Genomic DNA, 26,551 nt, shown 5'->3' with positions numbered 1-26,551 from the left:
TAGAATAAAAGGTGTTGATTTGTAGTGACACCATATAACGAACGAAGCGATGCTTTCTCTTGAATACATTGTGGGGACATACATAGTGTCCTTATATTAGCTAGTTCATGGCAATGGTGTGTAGGGATGAAATTCAAGTCGAGTCGAGCTAGCTCGGCTCGACTCTGTTAGACCTCGTTAAGATAGTGAGTTAGCTCGGCTCAACTCATTATCATAAAGAGCTCAACTTCGAAGTCGGCTCAACTCGTGTAACTCGCAGCTAGCTTGTTTAACTCGTTATAAACGTAAATAACAAAAAAAAAACCTTTTATTCACAAACCAAAAATCAACAATTTAGACTAAAGACATATTTGGTGCACTCCACAAATGACAACAATCAACAATGATATTGATATTTATCTCACACCTCTTTTGATTAACAAGCTAAATGAGCTAAACGAGTAACTTGTTAGCTCGGCTTGTTAAACTCATTGTGTTAACAAACTCAGATTAAAACGCGGCTTGACTCATTACTCATCGAGTTCAAGCCGAGTCGAGTCATGAGCTACTCGTTTAGTTTGCAAGTTTCAAGTTAAAATTCCAGCCCTAATGGTGTGCACTAGTACAATAGGTAATACATACATAAGTTTTGTGATGCTGGTTCTGACTACATTCCTAATGTCCTTTTCCGTAGTTCCTTGCTACTAGGCTCATGATTTACTATCTTTGCCATTTAATTATATCTTTTAATTGAACACATAAGCAATTAGTTCTTCAATAATATGGGAGCAACCAACGAAGTCTATCCAGGGTTTGGAAAGATACATTGAAGGAAGAGGTTTATAGGCCAAACGCCAGATGGTGGTGGGCTCAAGATCTGTAGTGCTCGGAAAGGTCTTCAATTTCGGGGCCCTGTACGTTCTCACTGGCTGCACATCCGTCACACTATCAACGGCTGACATGTTCGCGACCCTAAACTGGCAACCACTGTCCCAATCCTAGAGCATCAAGGCTGCCTCACCATTTATAAAAATGTATCTTATTTATTTGGCTTACTCCAGTATCTCACGAAAACATAACACTTGTAGGCTTCATTTGGATGTTAGGGTGGATATTTCCAGGGAGTAGATGCACCGGTTGAAATATTCTTGGCCAACTAGAAGTCCCGTGGATATTGACATCGGCATTTGGTTCGAAAGTGCAAATCCCCCACACTACAGAAGCGCAGGCGGAGACTACCGAGAGGAGAGGCAACTGCGGGAGGGCGTCGCAAGCGAGCGAAACAGGGGAATATTTCCCGATGTCGCGAGTCATGGATCTGATCCCAGGGAAATAAGGGTGATTGGGCCGAGAAAACCACATGGACTCGAGCGTCCAAATGTCCACGCAGTTGGCCCAGGGTTGACTCTCCATACGGGCTTTCCACCCAGGGAACGGGCCGGGATCCCGTGAGGATCCCTCGCTACCAAACGAAGGTCTACGCCAAACATTTCTCGCTACATAGACCTCCTTAAACAGTAAGATTCGATAAACCAAAAGTAGTCTGCGCTTGAGTGATTGAACTATGGCAGGGCATGTTGGTATATATAGCTGCTCGCCTACGCCATTTGTATGGAGTCACGAGTAAGTATAGTTGGTGCTGTCATACAACCTTGGTGCTAGCTAAGCCAACTCTTTCATAAGAGGAACGAAGCCTGTGATTGCTTCACGTGATTCTTCTTCTACTAGTAAGATGCCCGTGCGTTGCACGGCTAACCAAAATGCATTGATCTAGAGTAGTTTATTTCACAACTTATGCGGTGGTCATCTCATGTATAACAAATATCAATATGTTTCTTTGGATATATTCATTCTGTTTTTGAGCTCACAAGCATCCGGGTGAAGAGTAAATGCAGACAGAATAGCAAACATAACAAACCTATTCTTGCAAACAAACACGTTCCAATGTTCAAGCTGCATGCAAAACTTCATGAAGAAAAAACACTTGTGGTGCTTTGCCAAAAAAAAGCTTTAAAAATAGTTTTTTAATGATTTGTTTATTTTTCTAGTCCAACATTAATGTTATTTTTTCATGAAATGTTGCACAAATAGTTCTACATGTTTGTTTCCAAAAGATTTCTTTAAATTTTATTGATATTATTTGAGCTCAAGAGCCAAGTTCATGTCCCATCTTCCTTCTGGCATTTCTTATGCAACAATCAAGTAAAAAAATAGGACGAACCTATAATTAGATCCTTGCCGTGCCGAGCTGAGTCGGGCCGAGCAACTACAGAATAGGCATTTCTTCCATATGTTACCATTACATATCTGCAACTGCAGAAGAAGATTTTCTTCTTCATCAATACCCATACATTGGTCCTTGTCAGATCAGAAGGCGAAGGGCAGTGCATCTCACCTCCCACACTCTATTCCATCTATGAGAGTGTGATCAACATGGATTGCGTTGACGGGAAGGGGAAATAATAGTAGGTGGTGGCTGCGCCGCCGAGGATGAGCAGGGCGTAGCCACCAACGTACTTGTGGGGGTTGGTGTTGGAGGAGACAGGGAAGGACACAGACATTGTGGTCGCAGTTGGGGCTGCTGAAGCAAGAATACAGGGGAGGCAGTGAAACGTTGGGGCTTGAACGACTCCGGAGGTGAAATGTTGGGGCTGTGGCTCGTTTCCAGCCCAGTATTTTTTTAAAATTAGCAGCGAAATGTATAGGCTACAAGAGCAGCCCAAGCCCAATACGAAGCTATCCTTATTTGGTGACCTAGACGAGCAGTATGTACCCACTGACCCACGCGATGCATCCATCCCCCCGCCGACGCACACAGCTGTTGCTCGCACCTCCCTCCCTCTTACATTTTCTTCTTCTTCCCAACGCATTCATAATCCGTCCCCGCCGCACGCACACAGGCATGCTTTCGTCGCCGAGCGCACACACGCACGCAGATGCTCACGCGTTGCTACCCATGTTCTTCTCTGCTTGTGTTGCGTCCTCACCAACGTTGGCAGGTGCGTGCCCTCCGCCTCAACGCCGCACCGCCACTTGCTCTGGCATGCACCGGCCGGTCACGGCCACACGGGCACGCCCTGGTGGCCGGCGGTGACCACCATCACTCACAGCACATCCACAGCATGCACCTCCCTTGTCCATCCACTCACGAGCCGCTCAGGCTAAACAGAGCCAGTGCAGAACGAGCCGAGCCACCCATATGCAGCTCGTTGGCATCACCCAGCCGAGCTGGCTGCTTCCGAGCGAGCTAACATGGCTCTGTCTGAATTCGGCTTGGCTCGTGTCCAGTCCTAATCGGCAGCATACTTACCCAGGTCGAAGTCAGGGAGACAGGGAAGGGGGTGGTGGAGACGGCGAGGAGGGGTTTGTGGTAGTGGTCGGCAATGGAGCCTGGGGGCGAACTAACGACGGCACCGACCTGTCCAGATCCTTCTTTCTTTCCTGAGATGGCGCTAGATGAGGTGGGGTAGAGATTGGCTAAACACTGAACTGGAGTGGCAGGGGGTTATTTGTAAAATTGACATAGTTTGTCTCAGACGCGTTGGATGCAAATCGGATGGCTGTAAATGAAAGATGGCAGGCACATCATCATCACCAACTCAGATTTTTATAGGAGTAGAGATCCCAGGCGTAGTGTGTTTGTTTCCTTTCAAGGTCTATGTACGCAACGGACTGGACCACCGGTCCCGACTCGTAGCCACATTCAGACTGCATCCTCAGTTCCTCGTGAAAGAGAATTGTAGGGTGTGTTTGCTTTCAATCACGGGCCGGAATGGAACGGGTCCATTCCGTCCCTGGGCCTCGTCCTCGTGTTTAGTTGGATCAGGGACCGGAACCAACTCGTCCTCCCGAAACGAAGGGAGCTCCTAACCGGCGCTCTCAGCGCCGGTTTCTCGTATCGGCGCCCGAAGCCAATCCGACTGGGCCGGCCCAGCAACAATCTACAGGGGCGTGAAAAAAGCAAAAAAAAAAAAAACACCCTAAATTCATTCTCAGCAAGTATCAAACTCTGCGTTAGAACAACGAACGAGAATGGTAACCACCTGAGCTCCTTTGCGCTACTGACCAAATACAGGCAAAGGACTTTAAGTACACTACTGTAGCGCTTTGATTTTTAATTTTTTTTTCAAAACATTTGGGAAAAAGTTCATAAATTACAGAACAGTTCATTTGTTTTAAAACAAATTAATCGATTTTAAAAAAATGTTCACCATTTTGAGAAGAAATTCTATCGATTTTGAAATAGGTTCATCATTTGAAAAAACAGTTCACGAATCTGGAGAAAAAGTTCACAGATTTGAAAAACGTTCATCAAAATTCAAAAAAGGTTCATCGATTTTGAAAAAAGTTCATCAATTTTTAAAAAAAGTTCATCGATTTTGAAAAAAAAATCATCAACATTGAAAAAAGTTCATCGAAATTCGAAAATAGTTCATCAAATTTGAAAAATAGTTCATCGAATTTAAAAAAAGTTCATCAAATTTTTAAAAAGTTTATGAATTTCAAAAAAAGTTCACGATTTGAACAAAACGTTCATGTACTTGCGAACCAATTCATCGGACAAGACAAAGAAGAAAAGAGAACAAAAAAATGGGAGGAGAACGAATAATAGATGGAAATATTAAAAGGTAACTTGATCCCTCCCGGCGGCCGCGTGGTTACACTGGTGTTCTTTGACTGGAGAGGTACTTGGTTCGAATCCTAGCAGTGCCTTTTTTTTTGGCGGGCGACGGCGGCCGGCTTGGGTGCCAGCAGCGGTTCTTGCCTTTTGCAATTGTTTTGTCTATTTGTACATGCTTATTGAGATTGATGACAAATTTCGTTGTCTATTTGCACATGTTTTCTTTTGCCTTTTGCAATTGTAAATTTGTGCATTAAAATTATATATAGACTAATGATGTCGTTTTATTGGAATATTTGTGAAGCAAATTACAAATTAGTGGTGATGAAAAGAAAAAGAAATGTTGTTTTGGAATTTAAATGAAATGCTTCTCAAAATACAATCAATTTTGCATATATTGACAAAAAGTAAACACTAATTTGAATATTTTTCATTCCATTCCATTCCACCAACCAAACATTGAGACGTAACCATTCCATTCCACCTCATTATTCATACTAAACACAGAGATGGAACCATTCCATTCCCGTGGAACGGAACCATTCCATTCCATTACACTTCGTTCCTGAACCAAACACACCCGTAGTTCCTCGATGCATTCCCGAGTGATATAGTGTTTGGTTCCAGAGACAACCTTAAGACCTTGTTCGGTTGACAGGGAATTCAGGGGAAGGGCATGGATTGGAGGGGATTAAATCTCCTACGGAGTACAAGTTAAAGTCCCCTCCAATCCTCTTCAATCCCTTTGAGAAGGGGTGTAACCGAACAAGGATTTATAGGGTCCAGCCGAGAAGAACAGGAAAAGATCAAGTTTAAAGAATGTCATGTATCTCAGAAGCTAGATCACTTCTCAATGAACAAGTTAAAACTGCCCCAACAAAAATGGATGGAATTATCAGCTTCGTTATCGACTAGGTATCAGTGAGAACATCAAGATGAATTAGTTATCAGTGAGGGTTTTCATGTGATTGCCACTTCACCATAATAACTACTCCCCCATTTCTATTTACTTCACATATTAGCTTTGTCTCAGGTCAAACTTTCTAAACTTTGACCAAGTTTATACAAAAAATAAAACATCTACAATACCAAGTCAATACCATTAGACTCATCATTCAGTATATTTTCATACCACATATATTTTTAATTGTGAAAGTTTAGATTGCTTTCGATGAACTTGGTCTAAAGTTTGACTTAGGTCAAAGCTAATATGCAGAGTAAATAAAAACAGAGGGGGTATTAAGAGAGGAGGATCAAGGCAGCCATTAGAAACTGGCCATCATAACTCATGAGCAGCTACAAGCGTGACCAAGATGCATGCAAACAAAGGTTTAAAGCAACCGAGACACATATAAACACCCTACAACTTACAGATTTTAATCACAACCGAGCTAGAACTCGAGGATGGGCATAAAACAGGCATGGGCTGTACCACACCATACATTTACACTGCTATGGTATCAACTCTTCGATACGGGCACAAACCGCCCGTGGGCACCGTCTTTCAGCCACCTCGTCGAGCGGGTCTGCTTCACACGGTCCAAGAAAAGGCGGTGCCTGCATGCAGATCAACAAACAACGGCTTTGGTCATCTATCAAGGGAAAATTCAAGTTTAAATTATTTGAAACAAGCCTAGCATCAGGGTTTCGTCACAAACCTCTCGTAATCGAGCTTCTGGGTGACTATACCGTTCAGCAGAAGCTCCGCATCGAAAACATCAACACCTGCAGGTTCATCTTTACATAAGCTGGCAGTCCAGATTCTGATTCTGGACGACAAAATATGGAGCAGAGTGAGATATACGATATAACTAATCATAACCTTTCTCGACGAGTGGAGCGCATGTTTCGTAGTCCTCTTCACATGAGATGACCAGTAGGTCATCTGGTGCTTCCTTTTCCTTCCTTATGGACCTACCCATCCTCTCCAATGGCTGCACAAAATCCACAAAGTTAAAGGACAGAACTGCATCTTTCTGCAAATCAAGAACTTTGTGGGTACCTAAATAAGTAAAAGATTCTGCAGTTTTCTGGAACTTAATGAACCCTAAAACCAGAGTACCTGAATGAGTAAAGATCTGCAGTTTTGTGTAACTTCATGAATCCTAAAAGCAGAGTACCTAAATAAGTAAAAATAATCTTCCTTTTGTACAAAAAGATTAATCAAACATTTGGCCTGATAGCCAGCTAATATTTTTTTGACGGCTTTATTCATGAACAGAATAGGCTTATTGGTTTCACATGACATTACCATACAGACTGCAAAATTGACACTAGCAAATGGTTCCAAGCAGATCCTATACATCTGATTCTAGATATCATCCAGCCAATGTAAACATGCCATTTAACACAAAGAACATCAAGTATTTTTCAAAAAGAATATATGGCAATAACCTGCCCAGAAGATGCGGAAACCAAGCTTGTCACCACCTCCCGACTTGGCTTCACATTTTGTGTCACAAACACTCTTTTCCCCTACATTTTTTTAATAAATATAATTAGAAAACGATCTAGGAAAGACTGAGGCAAAAGAAAATTATACAATTCACTTTACCAACAGCAGAGGACTCTTGCAAGCTGAGGCCAGTGATATAGGCATGCTGAAACCCATCTCCTTTTCCTTTTTGGCATCCCTCAGAATATACTTCTTATCGTTTACAAAACAGCCTGCTGCTCCACAACTTTCAAGCCACATTGATGTCACTACCAGTTTGCCACGTGTAACTGCCTCCAGCATATTCTTTGTGCGGTAAAAACCATCCGCCACAAAATGTGTTGCATCTGCAACGGAAAGTGCTTCATGGGCTCCTAAGCGTGCCAAGATCTACAACATAGCGTTACAATTATACCTCATTTCAAATAATTAATGACTAGAATGTACCAACACAGAAATATAGTAGCTACCTTCTTCTGACGCTTGATCACATCCTCATCCAAATGATGGCTGAAAATAATACTGCAACTGGTCATATCTTTTCTTCTAGAATCCTTTCGGTATCGACTTGGTAGAGCATTTTCAGGATCTAACTCCAGCAGCTCTTTGGCAACAGAGGATTTCAACAAGCTCCTATTCGAAGCTTTCGATGGATTTAGAGGACTGAAAGCAGGCGACAATTTGTTTACCACTTTAGAAGGTGTTTTCAGGGCACTATTCGGAACTGGAGAGTTACATTTTGGTGAGTTGCTTGCATCCTTAACACCGGGTGGTTTCTTTTGTCGCCGATCAGAGGTACTAAAACGAGAAGTTTTGCTGTTAACTCCCGATGAAGAATCAAGTACAGGAGAAGCAGCTGATGATTGTGTGATAATACTAGACAGCAAAGAAGTTGATCTGCAATCAGAGCGCTCCCTCCTTGCATACGTTAGCAGTTCTGAACTGCTAATAAAAATCCGTCTTTTCTTGGATGGCCTTGTCACTTCTGGTTGTACATCATGACCTGTAGCAGCCTCGGTAACTGCAGGAGCCTTTGCCTGTACCACTGCAGTAGGTGTTCTTCTCTGTTTGGGGTGAGATGAGGGCTCTCTGCGGAAGACATGAGTTGTTGGTTCATCTCTTAATGGTTCAAGGTTCTGAGCAACATTTGCACCGGTATGCCGTATGCTTGCATCAGTACTTTGCTGAAGACCCTGAGCATTATTTGCACATGTATTCTCTGTGTTTTCTTTTAACACAGAATCCGAACCATATTCTGCGGTTCTCTCACTAATCATCGGTCTCTCGAGTACATGTTCACTATGGTTATTTCTTACTTCTCCAACAGTGGCCTTCTTTAAGTTCTTATTAGAACATAACTCAGGAGACTCATAGAGGTTATTTCTACCAGTGTGCCTTGTTCGATGAGCAATAGGTGTACTGTCATACTTATTTCCATCAACTATCTTCGTAACTTTATTCTTCTGTGGTACTGGCTTTGCCTGCTTATGTTTCGTCTTTGTTGCACGATCTTCTAAATTTTGTCGCACGTCTTTCTGAGGTTTGTGGTTCATCTCAGTTACTTTTATTCTTTTAGAACGTGTCGTGACACCTTCCTGGACGCTGCTGGTTCTCTTTCTAGGAGGGTCACTCTTTGGGTTACTTTTTTCTACTTTAGATACAACTCTCAGATCTCTCTTCACTGGAGGTTCAACTTCGGCTGACAAGTTTTCAGCAGGGGAACTTTGTGCCAGTGCTTCTATAGCTTCGATAGCCATTTGAGTATCCTGACCAACATCATGCAAATCCACACTGACCTTTTCCTGCTGTCTTTCAATAGGTTTGGCAGTTGATAGATGATCATCCAAGTCTTTCAAAAGGTTTTTCTTAGTCCTTTTTCTAGAAGCCATCTTACTCTTCACCTCACTTTTGAGTAGTCTCGAATCCGATGAAGGTAAAGTTTCAGTCTTGTCACAAAGTTTGGACTTCGTTCTCCTTTTGCGTCCCTCTATTATTTTCTTGTCAGGAGGTGCAATTTTTGTGGAGCACTTCTTTGGCCTGGGAATGTCTGATTTCCCTCTGCCAGCTGATTGTTGCAACAAGATATCCTTGTTTTTCCTGAAAAAATCACCTCCGCCATCATCCTCGCGACTATCCACCCATGCAAAGACTTCTGCCTTTCCTCTGGAACTTCTATGCCGGTCAACCTTCTCAGCCAATAGTAAAGTTCCCATCTTAATTGAAACAGGTGGCTTTGCTTTTTCTAATTTTTTTGGTGTTGGTTCTTGAGACGATATGCCGCCATTAATTGAGATCAACCCTTCCACAAAGTCCAAAGCATTTGCTTGAGATAGCTCACCAGGCTCCTGTGATCTGAGATAGCTTAGTCCAGCCAAACACCTGCTCTTGATTTCATTCTCTTCGTTCGTTGTGTCAGCAAAAAGCTTCTTTGCTGTTGAGCACCTGCCTTTGCTTTTACTCCCATCTTTTTCATGGCTCTGTACATAACCAAAAGACCCGTCATCAATCCCACGACCTGGGCAATCACCAAAGGACGCATTACACGAGGTAGAGTTGTCTACAATTTCCGTTCGGAGAAATGTTCCATTGGTCGAATCATGCCTTTTCCCTCGTCCCAAACTTCTGACTGTGGCAAGATCACATGTTTGTCACAGGAGAGCATGTTAGAAAACAAAAAAAAAAACTAGATTTCAGTTTATTGCTACAATTTTAGTAGGGAAACTAAGGTTAAGATATGAACAAAAATGTTCTTCATGTTCTAATTCAGGAAAATAAATTTGACGACCAAGGGATGTCTTGAGTATCAGATTTGTGTAACATCATGGCATCTGTATTGAATGAAAAACAACAAAATACACTAATGATTTACAAGCCTTCATTCACAATATAAGGATCAACCAGGACTGAGCATGCTTCCCACAGAACATCACATGTGTATAACAAGAGCCTATTGGCCTAGAATTTTACAAAATGGAAAATTTCTGGATGAAAAGCCAGAGAAAACCATATTCAAGTAGATCCAATTACCACATTACTTGTGTGTCCAAAAACATTCATGTGTACTTAAGAAATGGTGTGCCTAATTGCTGATACTTGCATTACCCTTGGAGTAGCTAGAACTATTAGATACAAGCATAGGCAAGATCTCCGGCGAGTAAGGTTAAACCAATGAAAGTGTGCAAATCTTTATCATGTTAAACTAGAGGTATTAAGAACTTTTTTTTTACTAATGACAATAATTTGTCATGTTACTTCTCTTGTAGCAACAAAAAATAAATCATGGATATAACTGCAAGAGACCTAAAGCTTAATCACCTCTTTGCCAGGAGTAACAAACATCAGGAACAAAAACGTGATGGGACCACATTTTCAACTGAGTCAGAGTACAGTTTGCAACCAAATGTATGACTTCTGACTTTGCACATCTGTTCATGGATAACTATTGAAAATCGCAGGACAATGACCGCAAGGTGCACATTGAACATCCCAGAATGAACTTTAATGGAATCTTACATTATACAGAGACAATGTGGAGCTATGTGACTAGAAAGGCATAGTTAGCCAGTGATAACTAACCTGTGTCAGCTTCTTCTTCCGTGGAAGCATCAGAATCTACCGAATCCTCGGCATAATCCTTCACATCTGTCTCATTATTTGGCAGGCCATCATCGTCACTTTGCACTTGAGTGCCCTGGCTCAACTCATCATCACCATCATCACCCATCTCTTTATCCGAGTCTTCAACCAACTGGGTCATCCCACGTTGATCGGCAGCGTCATCATCGCTGCTATCATTTACCCTCTCCTCTTCCTGACATTCCTCGACCAACTGGGTCGTCCCCTGTTGAACGGCAGCCTCATCATCGCTGCTATCATTTACTCTCTCCTCTTCCTGACATTCCTCGACCAACTGGGTCTCGCCGCTCCCACCATCCTCAACCTCACATTCTTCAACCAACTGGGTCCTATCCCCATCACCAGCTTCATCCTCCGTGCTGTCACCATCTTCCACTTCCTCCTCCTCTACTGCCTGCGTCTGCCCAGCGACGCCACGGGCATCATCCTCTGAGTCCTCCACCACCTGCGTGTCTTCAGACATCCTCTCCTCCCCTTCCCCCTCAAATTCATCATCAACCGCCTCAGTCTCCTCGTCGTCGTCCAGCGGCTGCGTCTCGCCATACAGCACACCGGCGTCGCCATCGTCCTCGCCCCCGCTCTGCGTCGTGTCACCAGAGCTAACTGGAGACCCTAATCTCAGACCGTTGTCATCCTCCTCGCCCCCGCTCTGGGTCGTGTCGCCGGAGCTAACAGGAGACCCTATTCGCAGCGGCCACAAACCTAAGGTCAGCACATTTACACGAACCGCTCATGGAAAGAACAAAACCAGGAACCTCACCCAATGGCGGCGTCCCTCCGTCGTCCACGACCTGGGTCTCCCCGCCGTCCATGGCGAGACAGCCACGAATCTGCACACACACGCCTCACCAATCAACACCAACCCTAGACCCTCATCCGTTTAATAGCACCACAATAATAAGAAAACAGAAGAAAAGATAGATGGGGGACACACATTTGGGGAAAGAACCGAAGGAACAATAAAAAACACAACCGCCGTACCAGGGGGTCCGCCGGAGATCTGCGGGGGCGTGGGTGGGGGGCGACTCCAAGAGCGGCGGCGCCTCCGCGATGGTTCGTGGAGGTGCAGCGGGGGGCAAGGAGGAAGCGGACGGGGGATCCGGCGACAAAAAATGAGGGCTTTTTCCTCTCCCCGGGGGATTCGGGAGTCGGAGTGGGGTTTAGGCGCCGCTTCTGCCTCTCTCTCTCCTGGGAGGCTGGGAGGGAAACAGAGCCGGGAGAACTGCCGAAACTCGCGCCCGCTGAGGCGACGGAAGGGATCGCGGCCGTCCGTTTTCGAAGCAACGGACAGATTGTGCTCGCGGTCTCTGGCTGGGGGGTGGGTGGAGACTGGCAGATAGTTGGGGGCTTGCCTGCAAAAGCGAAACCCTTCCCCGAACGGAAGAGGCCTTGATTGGATTGTTGGATTTCTTTTCCGGCTGTAACTATATTTTACAAGGCCCCAACAAAATACTGATACACGCATGTATTTTTTTTATTGTATAAGATATAAGATGTGCTTGGTTCGTTGGTCGTAAATCCGGTTGTAACTGATAAGAGGGTTCGGACTCATCATCACCAAGCTGGACGACCATGTCGCCAAGGAGGTGCACTCTGCCCCCAACTAAGAACGGGAAGGGGGGAAGAGGAGGAGGGGATACCTTGGCAAATCAGAGGAGGCCACTTGGAGCAGAAGTGAGTCGCCATCACCGTCAAGTAAAGACTGTCGGTCAACGTCGTCAACAAGGTCACGAGCGAGTCACCATCGCGGCCAGGAGCGTGTCGTCGTCGTGCCTTAGGCCATCTCTAACGTTGATCCGTAATTTTGCTCTAGCATCTGTCCGCAGACAGGAGAGGATCAGTACACGTACATTGGTGCGGGAGCCGGGCATCCAACGCTGCCATCATACATTTCAAGCATTGTTGGGACTAACCGTAAGAAATTCATGCAAACGCAACAGATTTCATATAAAATCATATGAAATTCATTACATTTTGGACGATTTTCAACTAAAACTATTCCGGACTAAGGAAAACTAGTCTACGGCTGGCTACGGCGGATTTCCGATCTCACAACACGAATACCCTCAAGTCTATGGCCGCTCGCGGCGGATCTTCATTGTCTTCCCCATGTCTGTCAACCCGCTCATCGGACTACTGTGAGCCCTGGAGGTATATGCTTGAACGCAAAGGGCGGCTCGCTTCCCCATGTCCGGCAGCACCGCTCATCGTAGTAGAATCGCTGAAATGTGCTTTAGCCAGAGGGAACAGGGACACCCGTGGCCTTCATGGGACCCAAGCGGCAACAAGCTCCCATGTTCTCCCTCTCCTCGATGATGGCAGCGGACACGAACGTGCTGGAAGCAGCCTCGTCGATCTCCATGAAGCCGACTTCTTTCTCCGTCGGCAGGGCGCGGGCACGCAAACGTTGAAGGCAAATGGTGCTGTCGCAGGCATGGGAGGTGCGGTGCGACACGGCTCGTCCACGACAGCCACGATGCATGTGTCAAGTCTTCTAGTCGATAGGAGACGCTGCAAGAAACTGCACTTGGCACGAGTTGGTGCTATTTAAAGGCGGGACTACTTAAGTCGAAATGATATGGGTTTTCACTCTTTTCTTGTCCCTTTTTTTCAAGTTTTTTCCATTTTGTTTCTTCACCGGTTTTTTCTCCTTTTTAATTTGTTTTTTCTTTCTTTTTCATTTTTTCTTTATTTATTTTTCAATTTTCATTGGGTTTTTCTTTTATCCCTTTTTCCTAAAGTTTTGTTCCTTTCTTTCTCGTTTCTCATCAATTTTTTGTTTTTGCTTGGTTTTCTTTTTTCTCCTCTTTTTGTGTGTGTTGTTTTTTTCTTATGTTTCTTTTGATTTTCACTCTGCATTTTTGTATATGTCAAAAATATTTTTCTGATGCATGTTTAATATTTTTTATTACAAATTTGCCCTTTTTTGAATACATGGTCAAAGAATTTCCATACATATTTTTAAGTATTAATTAACATTTTTCAAATACAAGATTAACATTTTTTTGAATACATGGTCAACATTGTGTCTATACACACTTTTAAATATTTTTGAATTCATGATTAACATTTTTCAAATACAAAATTATTTTTTAACACATGATAAAGAAAATCTATACACGTTAAACATGTTTCGAATGCTTGATAAATTTGTTTCAAATACTTGTTCAATTTTCTTCAAATGCTTGATTAACTTTTTTATATACATGATCAAAGTGTTCATCATATTTTTAATACATGGTTAACATTTTCACTATACACATTTAACTTTTTTCAAATGTTTTATTAACATTTTAAAAATACTTGTTCAACTATTTTTCAAATGGTTGATTAACATTTTTATATACTCTCTCCGTTTCTAAATATAAGTCTTTTAGGGATTTCAATATAGACTATGTACGGATGTTATAGAATATTTTAAAGTCTAAATTCACTCATTTTACTTCATATGTAGTCAATATTGGAATCTATAAAAAGACTTATATTTAGGGACGGAGGGAGTACATGATAAAAAAAATCATCATTACTTATTACATGGTCAACATGTTTCTATGCACGTTTAGCATTTTTCAAATGCTTGATTAACATTTTTAAAATATTTTCAACATTTTCTAACATGGTTGATTAACTATTTTACATATGTGATAAAAATAATCATTTTTTATACATGGTCAACATTTTTTTCTATACACATTTAACATTTTCCAAAGTCTTGAGTAACATTTTCAAGCAGTTTTCAAATTCTTGATTAATTATTTTAAAATACATGCTCAAATTGTTTCATACATTTTTTTCTGCATACATTTTTTGTATATGTGATAAAAAATTTCTCTATACACATTTGACATTTTTAAATTCTTGGTAAACATTTTTAAATTTTTTATGTAGAGTAATTTGTGAAATATATTTTTAGAGTATTTGGATGTATAAAAGCAATTAAGTGGAAATAAAAAAACGAAAAAACGCGCATAAAAACAAAACTGAAGACCAGGCTGAATGTTCCCGTGCGCCTGGGCCGGCCTAACTCGAGCCGTCTCGCTGAAGGCGAGATATACGGGCGCCCGTTCCAGTGGCTTATGCGAAGCCCACCCACCCCTGAAAAAATAAATGTGAAGCCCACCCGTTTTTATTTCACAGGGGTATAGTTTACAGGTGTATTGGGCCCCAAAACGGCGAACCAAGCGGGGCCGAAGGGTTTCTCTATCCATCGTCCCCGCCGCCGCCTGCTCGCTAACCTTTCGTCCAAGCCGCCGGATCGCCACAGCAGCCGCCGGCCCCCGCGGCGCCGCCACTGGCCAGCGGCACAAATCGCCCGCTGCCCACCGCCCACGGACGACCAGCCCACCGGCACACAGCAGCACGCGGACGGCGAGTTGGCCGACCCACGACCCCACGCCGCACGTATTTTGGTATAGCTTCTTTTGTTTATATCTACTCACTTTTCATCTTGTAACAAATGGGAACAGAGGTTACTTACTAATGACAACGTTCAGAATTTGAAAATTTTCACGTTCTTCTTTAGCTTGGCCCACGCAACAGTTCGTTTGTAGCTCCGCCACTGCTGTCCAGTAGCCAACCGTGCAATGAGAAATTGGATGTTTGTAAGAGGAGCTCACATGAACCCCAATCAGGCAATTTCAAGAAATTTGGAATTTATTTCCTAAACTACAATGTTGTGAGCCTTGTTTCAGCTGTTTATGTTATGTTTTGCCAAATAGTGTAGTATGGCACTTGGATTAGGTTGATTTTTTTTTCTTTTGGAGTGTGCACACCCTCCATTTAATTGCTGGGTCTGCCACTAACAGGTGTAAACAACAGTATGAAATCATGTATCCGGTTTGCGGCATCATGTGACACAAATCATGCTTTCTACATTATGGAAAACCTGGATAAAGGAATCCTGATAATTAAGAAAGTGATTTCAGCAGAAGAAATAACAGGGAGAAAAAACCCACTGATGCTAATCATCTGTGGTTGTTTTACCAGCTCTGACTGAGTGGCAAGCAAGGAGGGCAGGAGCGTGGATCAGATTGGAGGAGAAATCATGACTGGTAAATTTCTTCCTGGTATTGTTGCTATAATCTTCAGTAAAGGCGGGCATGTCCTGTGGTGAATTTACAGCGCCGTCTGTTCTGTTGGTATTTTTTTTCTTTTCCTCAGGAAAGGAAGAGCAGAAGTCTCGCAAGGAGAAGCGAAAGGAAGCGAGATCGGAGAAGCACAAGCTGCGGTTTCTCTCTTGGGTTCAGCACCAGGTGAGCGCACCGAAATCTTTAAAAGAAAGTAGAGAAGAGTATCAGTCATTTCTTGGTAGATTAAGATTTTAATTTTGACGGGTGGAATTATCTTGATTCAGGGTGGCAAAAATAAGAAGACGACAGTGGTGTCCATGGAACCTAGTCCAGCAGAGGAGGTAAAACCAAAGAAAGAACCCAAGAAGAGGAGGAGGGAGCCTGAGGATAGCCACAAGCCCAAGTCCAAATTCCAGGAGTATCTTGAAATGGAGATGGGTGGTGCTGCCGTGGGCAGAGAGGAGGATCTGGAGATGGAGAAGAAGCTTGCAAAAAAGCTCAGGGTGAAGAAAGGAAAGCTGGGAGGTCCAGATGATGGTATGGACGATCTTTTTGCGGACCTCGGATTTTGCGGTGACTATGGTTCGGATGGTGAAACAAAAGATACTAAACCAGAAAAGAAAAAACGGAGCAGGAAAAATAAGAATGTGAAAGATGATGCCATGGAGGAGGGCAGTGGGAAGGTAGTGGATGATAATAAGGTAGACAAGAAGAAAAAAAAGAGGAAAAATAAGAAAGTGAAGGACGATGCTTCGGAGGAACCAGGTGGTGGAGGTGTGGAAATGGCTGAAGAAAGTGATGTATCAGTTCACGAATCTGAGGATGAAGAGCCTAATGTGGTTGAAACACCCCCGGTGTCAAAGGCGAAGTATGTACCTCCTAGTCTCCGTGCTATTTCTAGTTCAGAATCAGAAGAAATCTCTCTGTTACGCCGGAGAGTGAGAGGTGTGACTTCCAATTCTATCCCTTTTTTTTCAGTTTTATGCAACACATTTCTGATTTCCTTATCATTCTATCCATTTTGTTTGGAACCATATTCTCATGGATGGTTTCATTTCCTGTATACATCAGGACTTCTGAACAGGCTTTCGGAGTCCAATGTGGAGTCTATTACTCAGGAAGTTGCTGCAATTTTTCGTGTATAGTCCTATATCTTCCCCCTTTTTTCCTTCTAATACTATATTGCGAAGCTTCTTTCAGATCTTCTGTTTTAGCTTGATTAATGACTTAGTACTTCTGGTTCTATTCCTATTTATCTGTTAACAGTCGGTTCCACGAGGTATTGGCTGTCAGTTAATTGGTGATGAAGTTTTGGCAAGTTGTTCCCGGGGACCTCGTGGAAACGAACAGTTAAGGATCTTCCGTATAAGTCACATTTATTTGGTTATTATGTTAGCATGCTCACAGCTTAAAAGTTCCAATATTTGTTGAAAAATGAAGACTTTAACAAAATGGTTCTGTGTAATCATTTTAGAATGAGTTCGAGGGATCAACCTTAAGACATATGTGTAGGCAGATGATAAACTGGAAAGGATTGGTATCCTAAAGCTTTCATTTGGGAAAACCTTCTGTTCTGTTTGTTATGCTACCCTACTAAGGTAGGAGGTTGGTGAACTGAACTAATGAAATATGTTGTTTCATTTGTGCAGGTATGCTGCTGTATTTGCAGCCTTTATTGCTGGTATGACATGCTTGGTTGGTATGGACTTTAGTGCCAAAATCCTTTCCTCTCTTGCGAAATCTTTTGAGGTATGACTATTCTGATTAAGATAACACAAGGACCTTTTACATGTCTCTTTCTACCTAAATATATCTCCATCCCTTCTGCCTTGCTATGTATCTGCTTTGTTTCAGGATACTTAAATCATGTTTATCTTTTGATGTTTCCAGTTTAGTTATATTTTCCTTATGTTAGTTTTTCGTCCCTTGGTGACAGGATGAGCACTCAAAAGACGATGGGTTATCAGTGAGAAATCTTATGTTACTTTTCTCTTATTTGTGCATATTCGACGTCATTGCATGGTCTGTGGTCTCACTGGAACCTATAGTGTGCTCTTTTTTATATAAACATGTCAGAGTAAGTTCTGATGATTTTGTTTATTGTTGCAGCGATCTTGTGTATGATCTTCTCTCAGTGCTGAGTGAGCGCTTGACAGAGCTGGATGTCTCAACAGTGTTAACCATCCTGCAGTGTATGTAGCATTTATAATGTCTTTCCATGCTTAAAAAAAGAACCTTTGCAATGCCTTACTCATCTTACACCATAATAACTGTTAATCTGTCATAGAACCATCCCATGTTATTCTGTTTCTGAGTGAAACTCGGGATATGTTTTTATCTTTGTGGACAGGCTGTGGAATGAAGCTGCGGGGAGATGACCCAGGTGCAATGAAAGATTTTGTACTCAGCATTCAGAACTCGGTAAGGCAGTCCAAATTGCGCTCAGCTGGCCGAGAAGATGGAAAAGCAGATCTACATAGTAAACGAGTGAGTTGCCTTGTTTTATGCACCTGTTTTAAAAAGTAATTCAAGTTGGAGTAGTTTTAAGTTTTGTATCTGGTTTAACTTGCCATGCAGATGGAGTTTATGCTTGAGACGATATGTGACATTAAGAACAACAAGAAAAGGTCCAAAGAGGATCCTTCACAGCATACCCGTGTAAAAAAGTGGCTTCAAAAGGTTTGTACCAGAACTTCATCTCCCGATGCCTGAACAGAAACCTTTTCCTGCTCATTTAATAATTTGTTTTGTTTTTGCTTGCCTGCAGCTAAAGTCAGAAGATATCCTCTTGCGCGGGCTAAAATGGAGTAAGCTGTTGGATCCTGAGAAAAAAGGGCAGTGGTGGTTGTCAGGGGATGTATCGTCCACAGCAGGCAATGTTGAAGATGTTGCAGCAGTTATCAGCAAGGAGGTTGTAGAGGCACAGAAACTGGTTCAGCTTGCAGCCGCCCAGCGGATGAACACAGATATACGAAGAGCAATCTTTTGCATCATAATGAGCGCTGAAGACTATGTAGACGCTTTTGACAAGATCCTGAGGCTGGACCTATCTGGGAAGCAGGTCTGCATTGTTTTTTTTCCTGCGAGATGCTGTTTTCTGTGTGTACGTGTGTCAATATTATTTAACTTTTTTCTCTCTATTGCTGTGCAGGATCGAGAAATTATGAGAGTCATTGTTGACTGTTGTCTGCAAGAAAAGACTTTCAATAAATATTACACAGTCCTTGCCTCCAAGCTATGCAGCCATGATAAGAATCATAAGTTCAGTTTACAGGTATGACATTGCATTCTTATAATTTTCCATATCTATAGACTACAGTAAAGGTATTCTGCCTCACAAGTTAGTGCTTTACTGCTTCGTTTGCGGAGCAAGTATACCTTTTCCTTAACATATACTCGTAGATATTTAATAGATGCAACATGTGTGCATGAAGATAAATTGATATCAGACTTGTATCAATTTTAACATTTGTGTATTCCTATTTTATTTTGGTGTCATTGCAGTACTGCATCTGGGACCGTTTTAAGGAGCTAGATGAGATGGAGTTGAGTCGGTCCATGAACCTTGCAAAACTAGTTGCAGAGATGCTCGCAAACTTCTCCTTGTCGCTAGCAACACTGAAGGTTGTCAACCTGGCGAACCCAGTGGAGATGACCCCCAAAAAGACCATGCATTTCAGGATGATGTTTGAGACCTTGATGCAGAAAGAAGACTCGCTTATGTGGAACGTCTTTACCCGTATCGCTGGGAACCCGGAGCTCGAGCTCTTGAGAGATGGAATCGTGATGTTCGTCCGACAGCATGTGATCGCCAAAGACGCAGGGAAGGAGTTGGCTGGCAAATTCAAGATCGCCAAGAAGGCGCTTGATAACTCTGCTGGAGTTTTGATGTAATTTGTCCGGCGTGTCTTCCCTGTCTCGGTTACATGACACGCGGGCTCTCAGTTTTGTTCGGTATTCTGAGGAAATGTAGACAGATCGTTTTTGTACCCTACATGATGATTTCTTTGAATTGATGATGCAAATTTGTATTGTTCCATAAAATTAATGGTCATTATTACATACTATACAAACTTTCGGGATGCAGTCTCTTGGCCACTATGCTGTCTGCTGTGTATACATGAAGTTCCATCTGCCCTGAACATCTGAGGTTAACTAATGACACCATAACAGACGGTGCTTTGTCATAAAACATGTAGGATTAACTTGCAAATGGTGATTGCTTATATTTTTGACAAACTGATGAGGGGAAGAAGCCTAAACTACACTACAGAGAAGTGTCGTTGCTTTCATCTCCTTCCTCGGGCTCGAGCCCTGCCCATCTGATCATGGAGAAGAGGAACTCCTTGAGGTTCACCTTGCCGTTCTTGTTCAGGTCCATCTCCTCTGCAACAAGGTACACGCACCAACATATTATAGTCTGCTTCTGTTTGAATTTCACATGAATCTTGTTTATATGCATGGAAAAGAAATAAAGGGGGCAGCACAAGAGTACTGACTGAAGAGCTGTGTGGTGATGTGAGTGGGCGTCCTCTCCCGGTCAGACTCCTCGTTCATCCTCTGGGTGACGTCTTTCCTGGTCACCTTGCCGTCGCCGTCCCTGTTGAAGAAGAGGAAGGCGTCGATGAGCTCGTCGAAGATGTAGTTGAGCTTGTCCGACTCGAACTCGGAAACCTGACAACAAACCAGATAGAACAAGCTTCATCAGTGAACCATTGAAGTCAGGAAGAATTCTCCTGTCAGACAGCCAGGAGGAAGATGTGGTTGGTTGGTTACCCTACCCGGCGCGTGACGTTTGGGCCGAAGAGCAGGTACATGAGGCAGATGAGGACGACGAACTCCTGGAACTGGATCCCCTTGCGGCTGTCGACGTCGCAGTAGCGGTGCACGTCGTCGGCTTCCTTCTCCGACATCCGCACCTCGAGCTTGCTCAGGCAGCTCCGCAGCTCCTCGTTGTCGATCGTCCCGTTGGAGTCCGTGTCTGAAAGTTGGACAGCTCACACTTCTAATGCATGCAAACTCCGAAGCTCCATGGGTGCTAAACTTAGCATGGTGGCTTCTGCTCTTACGTACCGTAGAGGTCGAAGACGTCCCGGATGTCCTTGAGGCCGTCCTTGAAGCGAGGGAGGCGCATGGTGATGCTGTTCACCGACCGGAACGTCTTCTTCCTCGCCTTGGCCCGCTCCCGCAGCGCCTCCGCCACCTTGTTGTCCAGCTCCCTCTCCACCCGCCGGTGCTTTATCGGGGCGGCGAGCCTCGACGCCGCGCCCCCCATCTCTTCAGAGAAAGAGGGAGAAAGATCACACCCAGACCTGAATCAGCCTTGACGCCTGCGCTGCCTTGCGGGGTGGAATTGAGGGTTTTGTTGTTTGGTGTAGTACGTTTGTTGGATTGGATTCTGAGTGGGGGAATCCGTCTGGTTACGGCAATCTCCATTGGCCTGGGATGAGGTAGAATCTGATGCCCTAAAAATAGAAGTGGACGCGGCAGCAGCAGGACGTCTGCCATGCGTGCCTGAATATGCAAATGCTCCCACTACCGACTGCATGAAAGAGATTTGGTCCTTTCATTCCCTTGTCCGTTGCGCTCTCTTTTCTGCTTGACCCAATTTTGTTGCTTGTGTTATCATCAGCAATCAATGCTTTTACGCCCCAAAAAAGAGAGACCATCAATCAATGCTATTTTTGTGAGATAGACTCACAAGAGACCATCAAGTCAAATGCATCAAGGACGGAGCAGGCCAACTCTTGGTGAAGGACGAAGAGATTAAGCATAGATGGCGGGAGTACTTCGACAAGCTGTTCAATGGGGAGAATGAGAGTTCTACCATTGAACTGAATGACTCCTTTGATGAGACCAGCATGTGTTTTGTGCGGCGCATCCAGGAGTCTGAGGTGAAGGAGGCTTTAAAAAGGATGAAAGGAGGCAAGGCGATGGGCCCTGATTGTATCCCCATTGAGGTGTGGAAAGGTCTCGGGGACATAGCGATAGTATGGCTAACCAAGCTTTTCAACCTCATTTTTCGGGCAAACAAGATGCCAGAAGAATGGAGACGGAGTATATTAGTACCAATCTTCAAGAACAAGGGAGATGTTCAGAGTTGTACTAATTACCGTGGAATTAAGCTGATGAGCCATACAATGAAGCTATGGGAGAGAGTCATTGAGCACCGCTTAAGAAGAATGACAAGCGTGACCAAAAATCAGTTTGGTTTCATGCCTGGGAGGTCGACCATGGAAGCCATTTTCTTGGTACGACAACTTATGGAGAGATATAGGGAGCATAAGAAGGACTTGCATATGGTGTTCATTGACTTGGAGAAGGCCTATGATAAGATACCGCGGAATGTCATGTGGTGGGCCTTGGAGAAACACAAAGTCCCAGCAAAGTACATTACCCTCATCAAGGACATGTACAATAATATTGTGACAAGTGTTCGAACAAGTGATGTCGACACCGATGACTTCCCGATTAAGATAGGACTGCATCAGGGGTCAGCTTTGAGCCCTTATCTTTTTGCATTGATGATGGATGAGGTCACAAGGGGTATACAAGGAGATATCCCATGGTGTATGCTCTTTGCGGATGATGTGGTGCTAGTTGACGATAGTCGGACGGGGGTAAATAGGAAGTTAGAGTTATGGAGACAAACCTTGGAATCGAAAGGGTTTAGGCTTAGTAGAACTAAAACCGAGTACATGATGTGCGGTTTCAGTACTACTAGCTGTGAGGAGGAGGAGGTTAGCCTTGATGGCCAGGTGGTACCTCGGAAGGACACCTTTCGGTATTTGGGGTCAATGTTGCAGGAGGATGGGGGTATTGATGAAGATGTGAACCATTGAATCAAAGCCGGATGGATGAAGTGGCGCCAAGCTTCTGGCATTCTCTGTGACAAGAGAGTGCCACAAAAGCTAAAAGGCAAGTTCTACAGGACGGCGGTTCGACCCGCAATGTTGTATGGCGCGGAGTGTTGGCCGACTAAAAGGCGACATGTTCAACAGTTAGGTATGGCGGAGATGCGTATGTTGAGATGGATGTGTGGCCACATGAGGAAGGATCGAGTCCGGAATGATGATATATGAGATAGAGTTGGGGTAGCACCAATTGAGGAGAAGCTTGTCCAACATCGTTTGAGATGGTTTGGGCATATTCAGCGCAGGCCTCCAGAAACTCCAGTGCATAGCGGACGGCTAAAGCGTGCGGAGAATGTCAAGAGAGGGCGGAGTCGACCGATTTTGACATGGGAGGAGTCCGTTAAGAGAGACCTGAAGGATTGGAGTATCAACAAAGAGCTAGCTATGAACAAGGGTGCGTGAAAGCTTGCTATCCATGTGCCAGAGCCATGAGTTGGTTGCGAGATCTTATGGGTTTCACCTCTAGCCTACCCCAACTTGCTTGGGACTAAAGGCTTTGTTGTTGTTGTTGTTGTTGTAGACTCACAAGGGACTATATTCTTCAAGATTCTGTGTCAACATCGAAACGAGCAGCGATCCGATTACTGGTCGACACTAGAAAGTGCACATACCGATATGAGCACATACCGGATTGTCCAAGGAAAAAGGATCACGAGCGCATACTGGTCCCCAAGTCACCAGGACGGCATAAGTGGCAGTCCAAGATTATGCGTACAATCTATTCAGTGAAAAAACACGCAACGGACATAAACCCACCCAATATTGCAACAGGATATATAACTTTTGTATAATAAGGCAAACATGCATAATCCAGTATTGACATGGAAGTCGTAAACACTATACGGCAACCCAGCTATAGCACAAATAGAAGATGCTGATGTTGTATGGTACCGAAGGCCGCGCATTGCACAAGTCTTCTCTGATACAGAAACTCAAAGATTGTGAACCAGAAGGTTTCGCTGGGAATTCTATCGATTTCTAGAATCGCACATGGTTGGAAACAAGCAAAATAGTATAGGATACATACTTTGGTCTGTTTTGCAGTACAAAATACTTGTACAGGATTTTTAGACTGGCAAATGGACCCCACAATTATACCTTCATTCTTTCGTTTGTCCCTACAAGTATTTGATTGAAAGAGTTCTGTCTCAATCCATTCTTCGAAGAATTGATTGTTCATAGTCACCGATCTAAGATGATACTGGCAGTAAGAACATCCCAGCTCCTGACCTCTGCAACAATTTTAAAAGATAAGTCTACAATCTACACAGACAATTAGGGGGAAACCAGTAATGCCATTCTTACCTGAAGAATTTACCCCCCAAAAAATCTGCATGAATGCTGACTTGGAGCAAACGTAGCTCCTCTGGATCCCATCTCCACTCCACCTGGAATGCTATTTTTCCGAAAACACCAACATTAGGTGAGTGCCAATTCATTTTTCTTTTAGACTAGAGTCTTGAATATGTTCAGCCAGAAGATGATACAATGTAATAATTTATATGACACTTTATGGTTTTCCATATTCGTGATTATATAGCATGCTCTGACAACTCGCAAAACCAATTGACTCCATTGGCGAATTGAAATCGGCTCTTGAAAGTTTCAAGGGTGGCTACAACTGAATCAGGTATTTTCATAGACACAGCTCAAGCAGCCAACCATTGCACATGACTAAGCATGGTGCCATAAAATTCAAAGATCTCTGTTGATAGGTGATTCAAAATAGACCTGGTTCGATCCGGGTATCCAGTCATAGAGAAGGAATGCAAAACAATATTCCATCTTGGCAATCCAACATTTATATTCAGCATTTCAGCAGATGTTTCTGCTCCTCTGAGAAAAAAATAAGAGTCACCTCCTTTCTTTCACGTATGACTGCAATACTGAGGCTGATCTGCATCTGGTTGTGTGTTAAACCAGATCAAGATTTGGAACATATCCCTCCAGTCTCATCTCATCAACAAGCATGTCGAGGAGTTGATACATATCCTCCGCACCATGCTGTGGTTCATCCCCTGCATAGAATTCAAGAACTCTGCCGCTAACTTCAAGCCAGCTGCAACCTGGAATTTTGCTGACACCTCTCTCTCTCATCAGCCCTCTCATCCGTGCAGAGTCATCTAATCTATCTGAGCTTGCATATATCTTGGATGAAACCACGTAGTTCCACGAGTTTGAGGGCTCCAGCAGCATGATCCTGTTGATGACCTTGACACTGACCTCAACATTTTTGCATTTCCGACAAGCAGCAAGCAAAGCCCCCAACATCACCGCATCCGCCTTACCATGGATCTTCTCAATGAAATCCCATGCTTCTTCTAAATGTCCGGCACGTGCCAATAAATCAACCATGCAGGAGTAGTGCTCGATCTTGGGAATGATTTGGAACTCAGATGTCAAGGAATCGAACCAACGCCGGCCGTCTTTCAGTAACCCTGCATGCACACAAGCAGAAAGTACTCCTATGAAAGTGATATCGTCCGGCCGGAGCCCTTCCTCCTTCCTCATCAGTTCAAACTGCCGAATAGCTTCATGGCCTCGCCCATTAAAGGCAAGACCACAAATCAAGGCATTCCATGAAGCTTCATTCTTGCATGGCAATTTCTCAAACACTTGTATGGCTCTGGTAAGATCTCCACACTTTGAGTACATATCCACTAAAGCAGTCCCAACATAGACATTGCCGTAGAAGCCTCTTTGTGAGGCATAGCTGTCGAGTTCGGTGCCTAGCTCCAGAGCTCCAACTGCAGCACAGGCGGAGAGCACCCCTACCAAGGTTATCTTATCTGGACGTGCCCCTGCTTGCCGCATGCTGTGGAATAAGGAAATGGCTTCCTTTGACATGCCGTTCTGTGCATACCTGCGTTATCATACACACCATAGACAAATGATCAGGCCCGCCAGATAAGACTACATTCATGAGAGATTATTTCAAAATGAGGACCGAAGTGGATCTATGGATACTTGCCCAGTGATCAAGGCATTCCAAGCGACGTTATCCTTGTCAGCGATGGCATCGAACACTCTCCTCGCCTCCGCCATCTCTCCGCACTTCTCATACATCCCAACGAGAGCCGAGCCGATGAGCGATCCCACCTCCATCCCCGCAGACCTCACCCAGTCCTCCAACCACCTGCCAAGCACCAGGTCTCCGGCGTCCCTGCACGCCGCGAGCACGACCGCCACGGTCACCGCGTTGGGCGCCACCGCGCCCTCGGCGACCATCGCGCGGAACATGCGCGCCGCGTCGTCCTTCATCCCCGCCGCCTGGTACGCCTTTATCATGGAGTTCCAGGAGACGACGTCCCGCCGGAGGATTCCGTCGAACACCCTGCGGGCGGCGCGGGGGCGGCCGAGGTTGGAGTACATGGTGATAAGGGAGTGGACGGTGTGGTCGTGGCTTTGTAATCCGAGCTTCTGCAGGAGCGCGTGCGCCGAGACGGCGAAGGCGGGCGCGGGGCACCGTGCGGCGGCGAGGAGGAGGAATGGCAGCGTGTAGGCGTCAGGGCGGAGCGCGGAGCGGAGCATGCGGAGGGAGAGCTGGAGGGAGGTGTGTGGGCGCGAGGCGGCGAAGAAGCGGAGGGCGACGTTGAAGGAGAAGGCGGTGGGGGCCGGGTGCGAGGCGAGCAGGAGGAGCGCGTAGTCGGCGGCGGCGGCGCTGGTGGTGGCGCCGGAGGAGGAGGAGATGGATAGGAGCTTGGAGAGGAAGTGGTTGTACGGGAAGGGGGGGTGGTGGTGGAGGATGTGGGCGTGCAGCTGCTGTATGGTGGAGAGTGAGTGGCATCGCGAGTGGAGCTTGGAGACGGCGGAGGAGACGGGTGGCGCGCTGGGCATCGCCGCCGGTGACGTTTGGTACTGCTCCTTCGGTCCTTCTTCCTTCCTGCCTGCCGCTGCT

The 26,551-nt window shown here is 44.5% G+C and overlaps 3 protein-coding genes across 5 annotated transcripts; 1 reads left to right on the top strand and 2 right to left on the bottom strand.

Annotated features, from left to right (window-relative positions):
* Positions 1 to 5,837: 5,837 nt before the first annotated feature.
* On the bottom strand, positions 5,838 to 11,828 carry LOC119366163 (mediator of DNA damage checkpoint protein 1). 3 transcript variants are annotated; one of them, XM_037631859.1, is made up of 10 exons: positions 11,652 to 11,827; positions 11,431 to 11,500; positions 10,611 to 11,351; positions 9,596 to 9,660; positions 7,505 to 9,511; positions 7,155 to 7,424; positions 6,995 to 7,075; positions 6,423 to 6,534; positions 6,259 to 6,325; positions 5,838 to 6,157 (listed from the first exon to the last, which is right to left on the bottom strand). In XM_037631859.1, the coding sequence occupies exons 2-10, from the start codon at positions 11,480 to 11,482 to the stop codon at positions 6,061 to 6,063; spliced, it is 3,492 nt and encodes a 1,163-aa protein (XP_037487756.1). In that variant the 5' UTR covers positions 11,483 to 11,500; positions 11,652 to 11,827; the 3' UTR covers positions 5,838 to 6,060. The 3 variants fall into 3 exon arrangements, with proteins under 3 accessions (XP_037487756.1, XP_037487747.1, XP_037487763.1); XM_037631850.1 differs by having other exon boundaries at positions 7,505 to 9,660; XM_037631866.1 differs by lacking the exons at positions 5,838 to 6,157; positions 6,259 to 6,325 and adding an exon at positions 6,663 to 6,705 and having other exon boundaries at positions 6,471 to 6,534; positions 7,505 to 9,660; positions 11,652 to 11,828.
* A 3,027-nt stretch (positions 11,829 to 14,855) lies between these two features.
* On the top strand, positions 14,856 to 19,806 carry LOC119366180 (nucleolar MIF4G domain-containing protein 1-like). Its single transcript, XM_037631877.1, has 14 exons — positions 14,856 to 15,079; positions 15,657 to 15,721; positions 15,831 to 15,922; positions 16,024 to 16,684; positions 16,811 to 16,878; positions 17,006 to 17,088; positions 17,389 to 17,488; positions 17,676 to 17,761; positions 17,849 to 17,931; positions 18,090 to 18,226; positions 18,317 to 18,418; positions 18,507 to 18,800; positions 18,891 to 19,013; positions 19,244 to 19,806. The coding sequence occupies exons 2-14, from the start codon at positions 15,715 to 15,717 to the stop codon at positions 19,631 to 19,633; spliced, it is 2,226 nt and encodes a 741-aa protein (XP_037487774.1). The 5' UTR covers positions 14,856 to 15,079; positions 15,657 to 15,714; the 3' UTR covers positions 19,634 to 19,806.
* Positions 19,752 to 24,564, bottom strand: LOC119366190 (probable calcium-binding protein CML22). Its single transcript, XM_037631886.1, has 6 exons — positions 23,959 to 24,564; positions 23,752 to 23,885; positions 20,813 to 21,016; positions 20,521 to 20,720; positions 20,239 to 20,413; positions 19,752 to 20,125 (listed from the first exon to the last, which is right to left on the bottom strand). The coding sequence occupies exons 1-6, from the start codon at positions 24,090 to 24,092 to the stop codon at positions 20,007 to 20,009; spliced, it is 966 nt and encodes a 321-aa protein (XP_037487783.1). The 5' UTR covers positions 24,093 to 24,564; the 3' UTR covers positions 19,752 to 20,006.
* Positions 24,565 to 26,551: the final 1,987 nt, after the last annotated feature.

Source organism: Triticum dicoccoides, chromosome 1A, assembly GCF_002162155.2.
Source record: "Triticum dicoccoides isolate Atlit2015 ecotype Zavitan chromosome 1A, WEW_v2.0, whole genome shotgun sequence".
Classification (NCBI taxonomy): Eukaryota; Viridiplantae; Streptophyta; class Magnoliopsida; order Poales; family Poaceae; genus Triticum; species Triticum dicoccoides.
This window is presented reverse-complemented; position numbering and strand designations above follow the sequence as displayed.

Coding starts and splice junctions, on each gene's coding strand:
- LOC119366163 (XM_037631850.1), bottom strand. CDS start 11,482: ATGGACGGCGGGGAGACCCAGGTCGTGGACGACGGAGGGACGCCGCCA. Junction 7,425..7,504: donor TGATCAAGCGTCAGAAGAAG/GTAGCTACTATA, acceptor GCTATGTTGTAG/ATCTTGGCACGCTTAGGAGC. Junction 6,326..6,422: donor CGCTCCACTCGTCGAGAAAG/GTTATGATTAGT, acceptor ATGAACCTGCAG/GTGTTGATGTTTTCGATGCG.
- LOC119366180 (XM_037631877.1), top strand. Junction 16,685..16,810: donor GTTACGCCGGAGAGTGAGAG/GTGTGACTTCCA, acceptor TGTATACATCAG/GACTTCTGAACAGGCTTTCG. Junction 19,014..19,243: donor ATCATAAGTTCAGTTTACAG/GTATGACATTGC, acceptor GTGTCATTGCAG/TACTGCATCTGGGACCGTTT.
- LOC119366190 (XM_037631886.1), bottom strand. CDS start 24,092: ATGAATTGGCACTCACCTAATGTTGGTGTTTTCGGAAAAATAGCATTC. Junction 23,886..23,958: donor TTGGGGGGTAAATTCTTCAG/GTAAGAATGGCA, acceptor AAATTGTTGCAG/AGGTCAGGAGCTGGGATGTT. Junction 20,414..20,520: donor GCCCAAACGTCACGCGCCGG/GTAGGGTAACCA, acceptor GTTTGTTGTCAG/GTTTCCGAGTTCGAGTCGGA.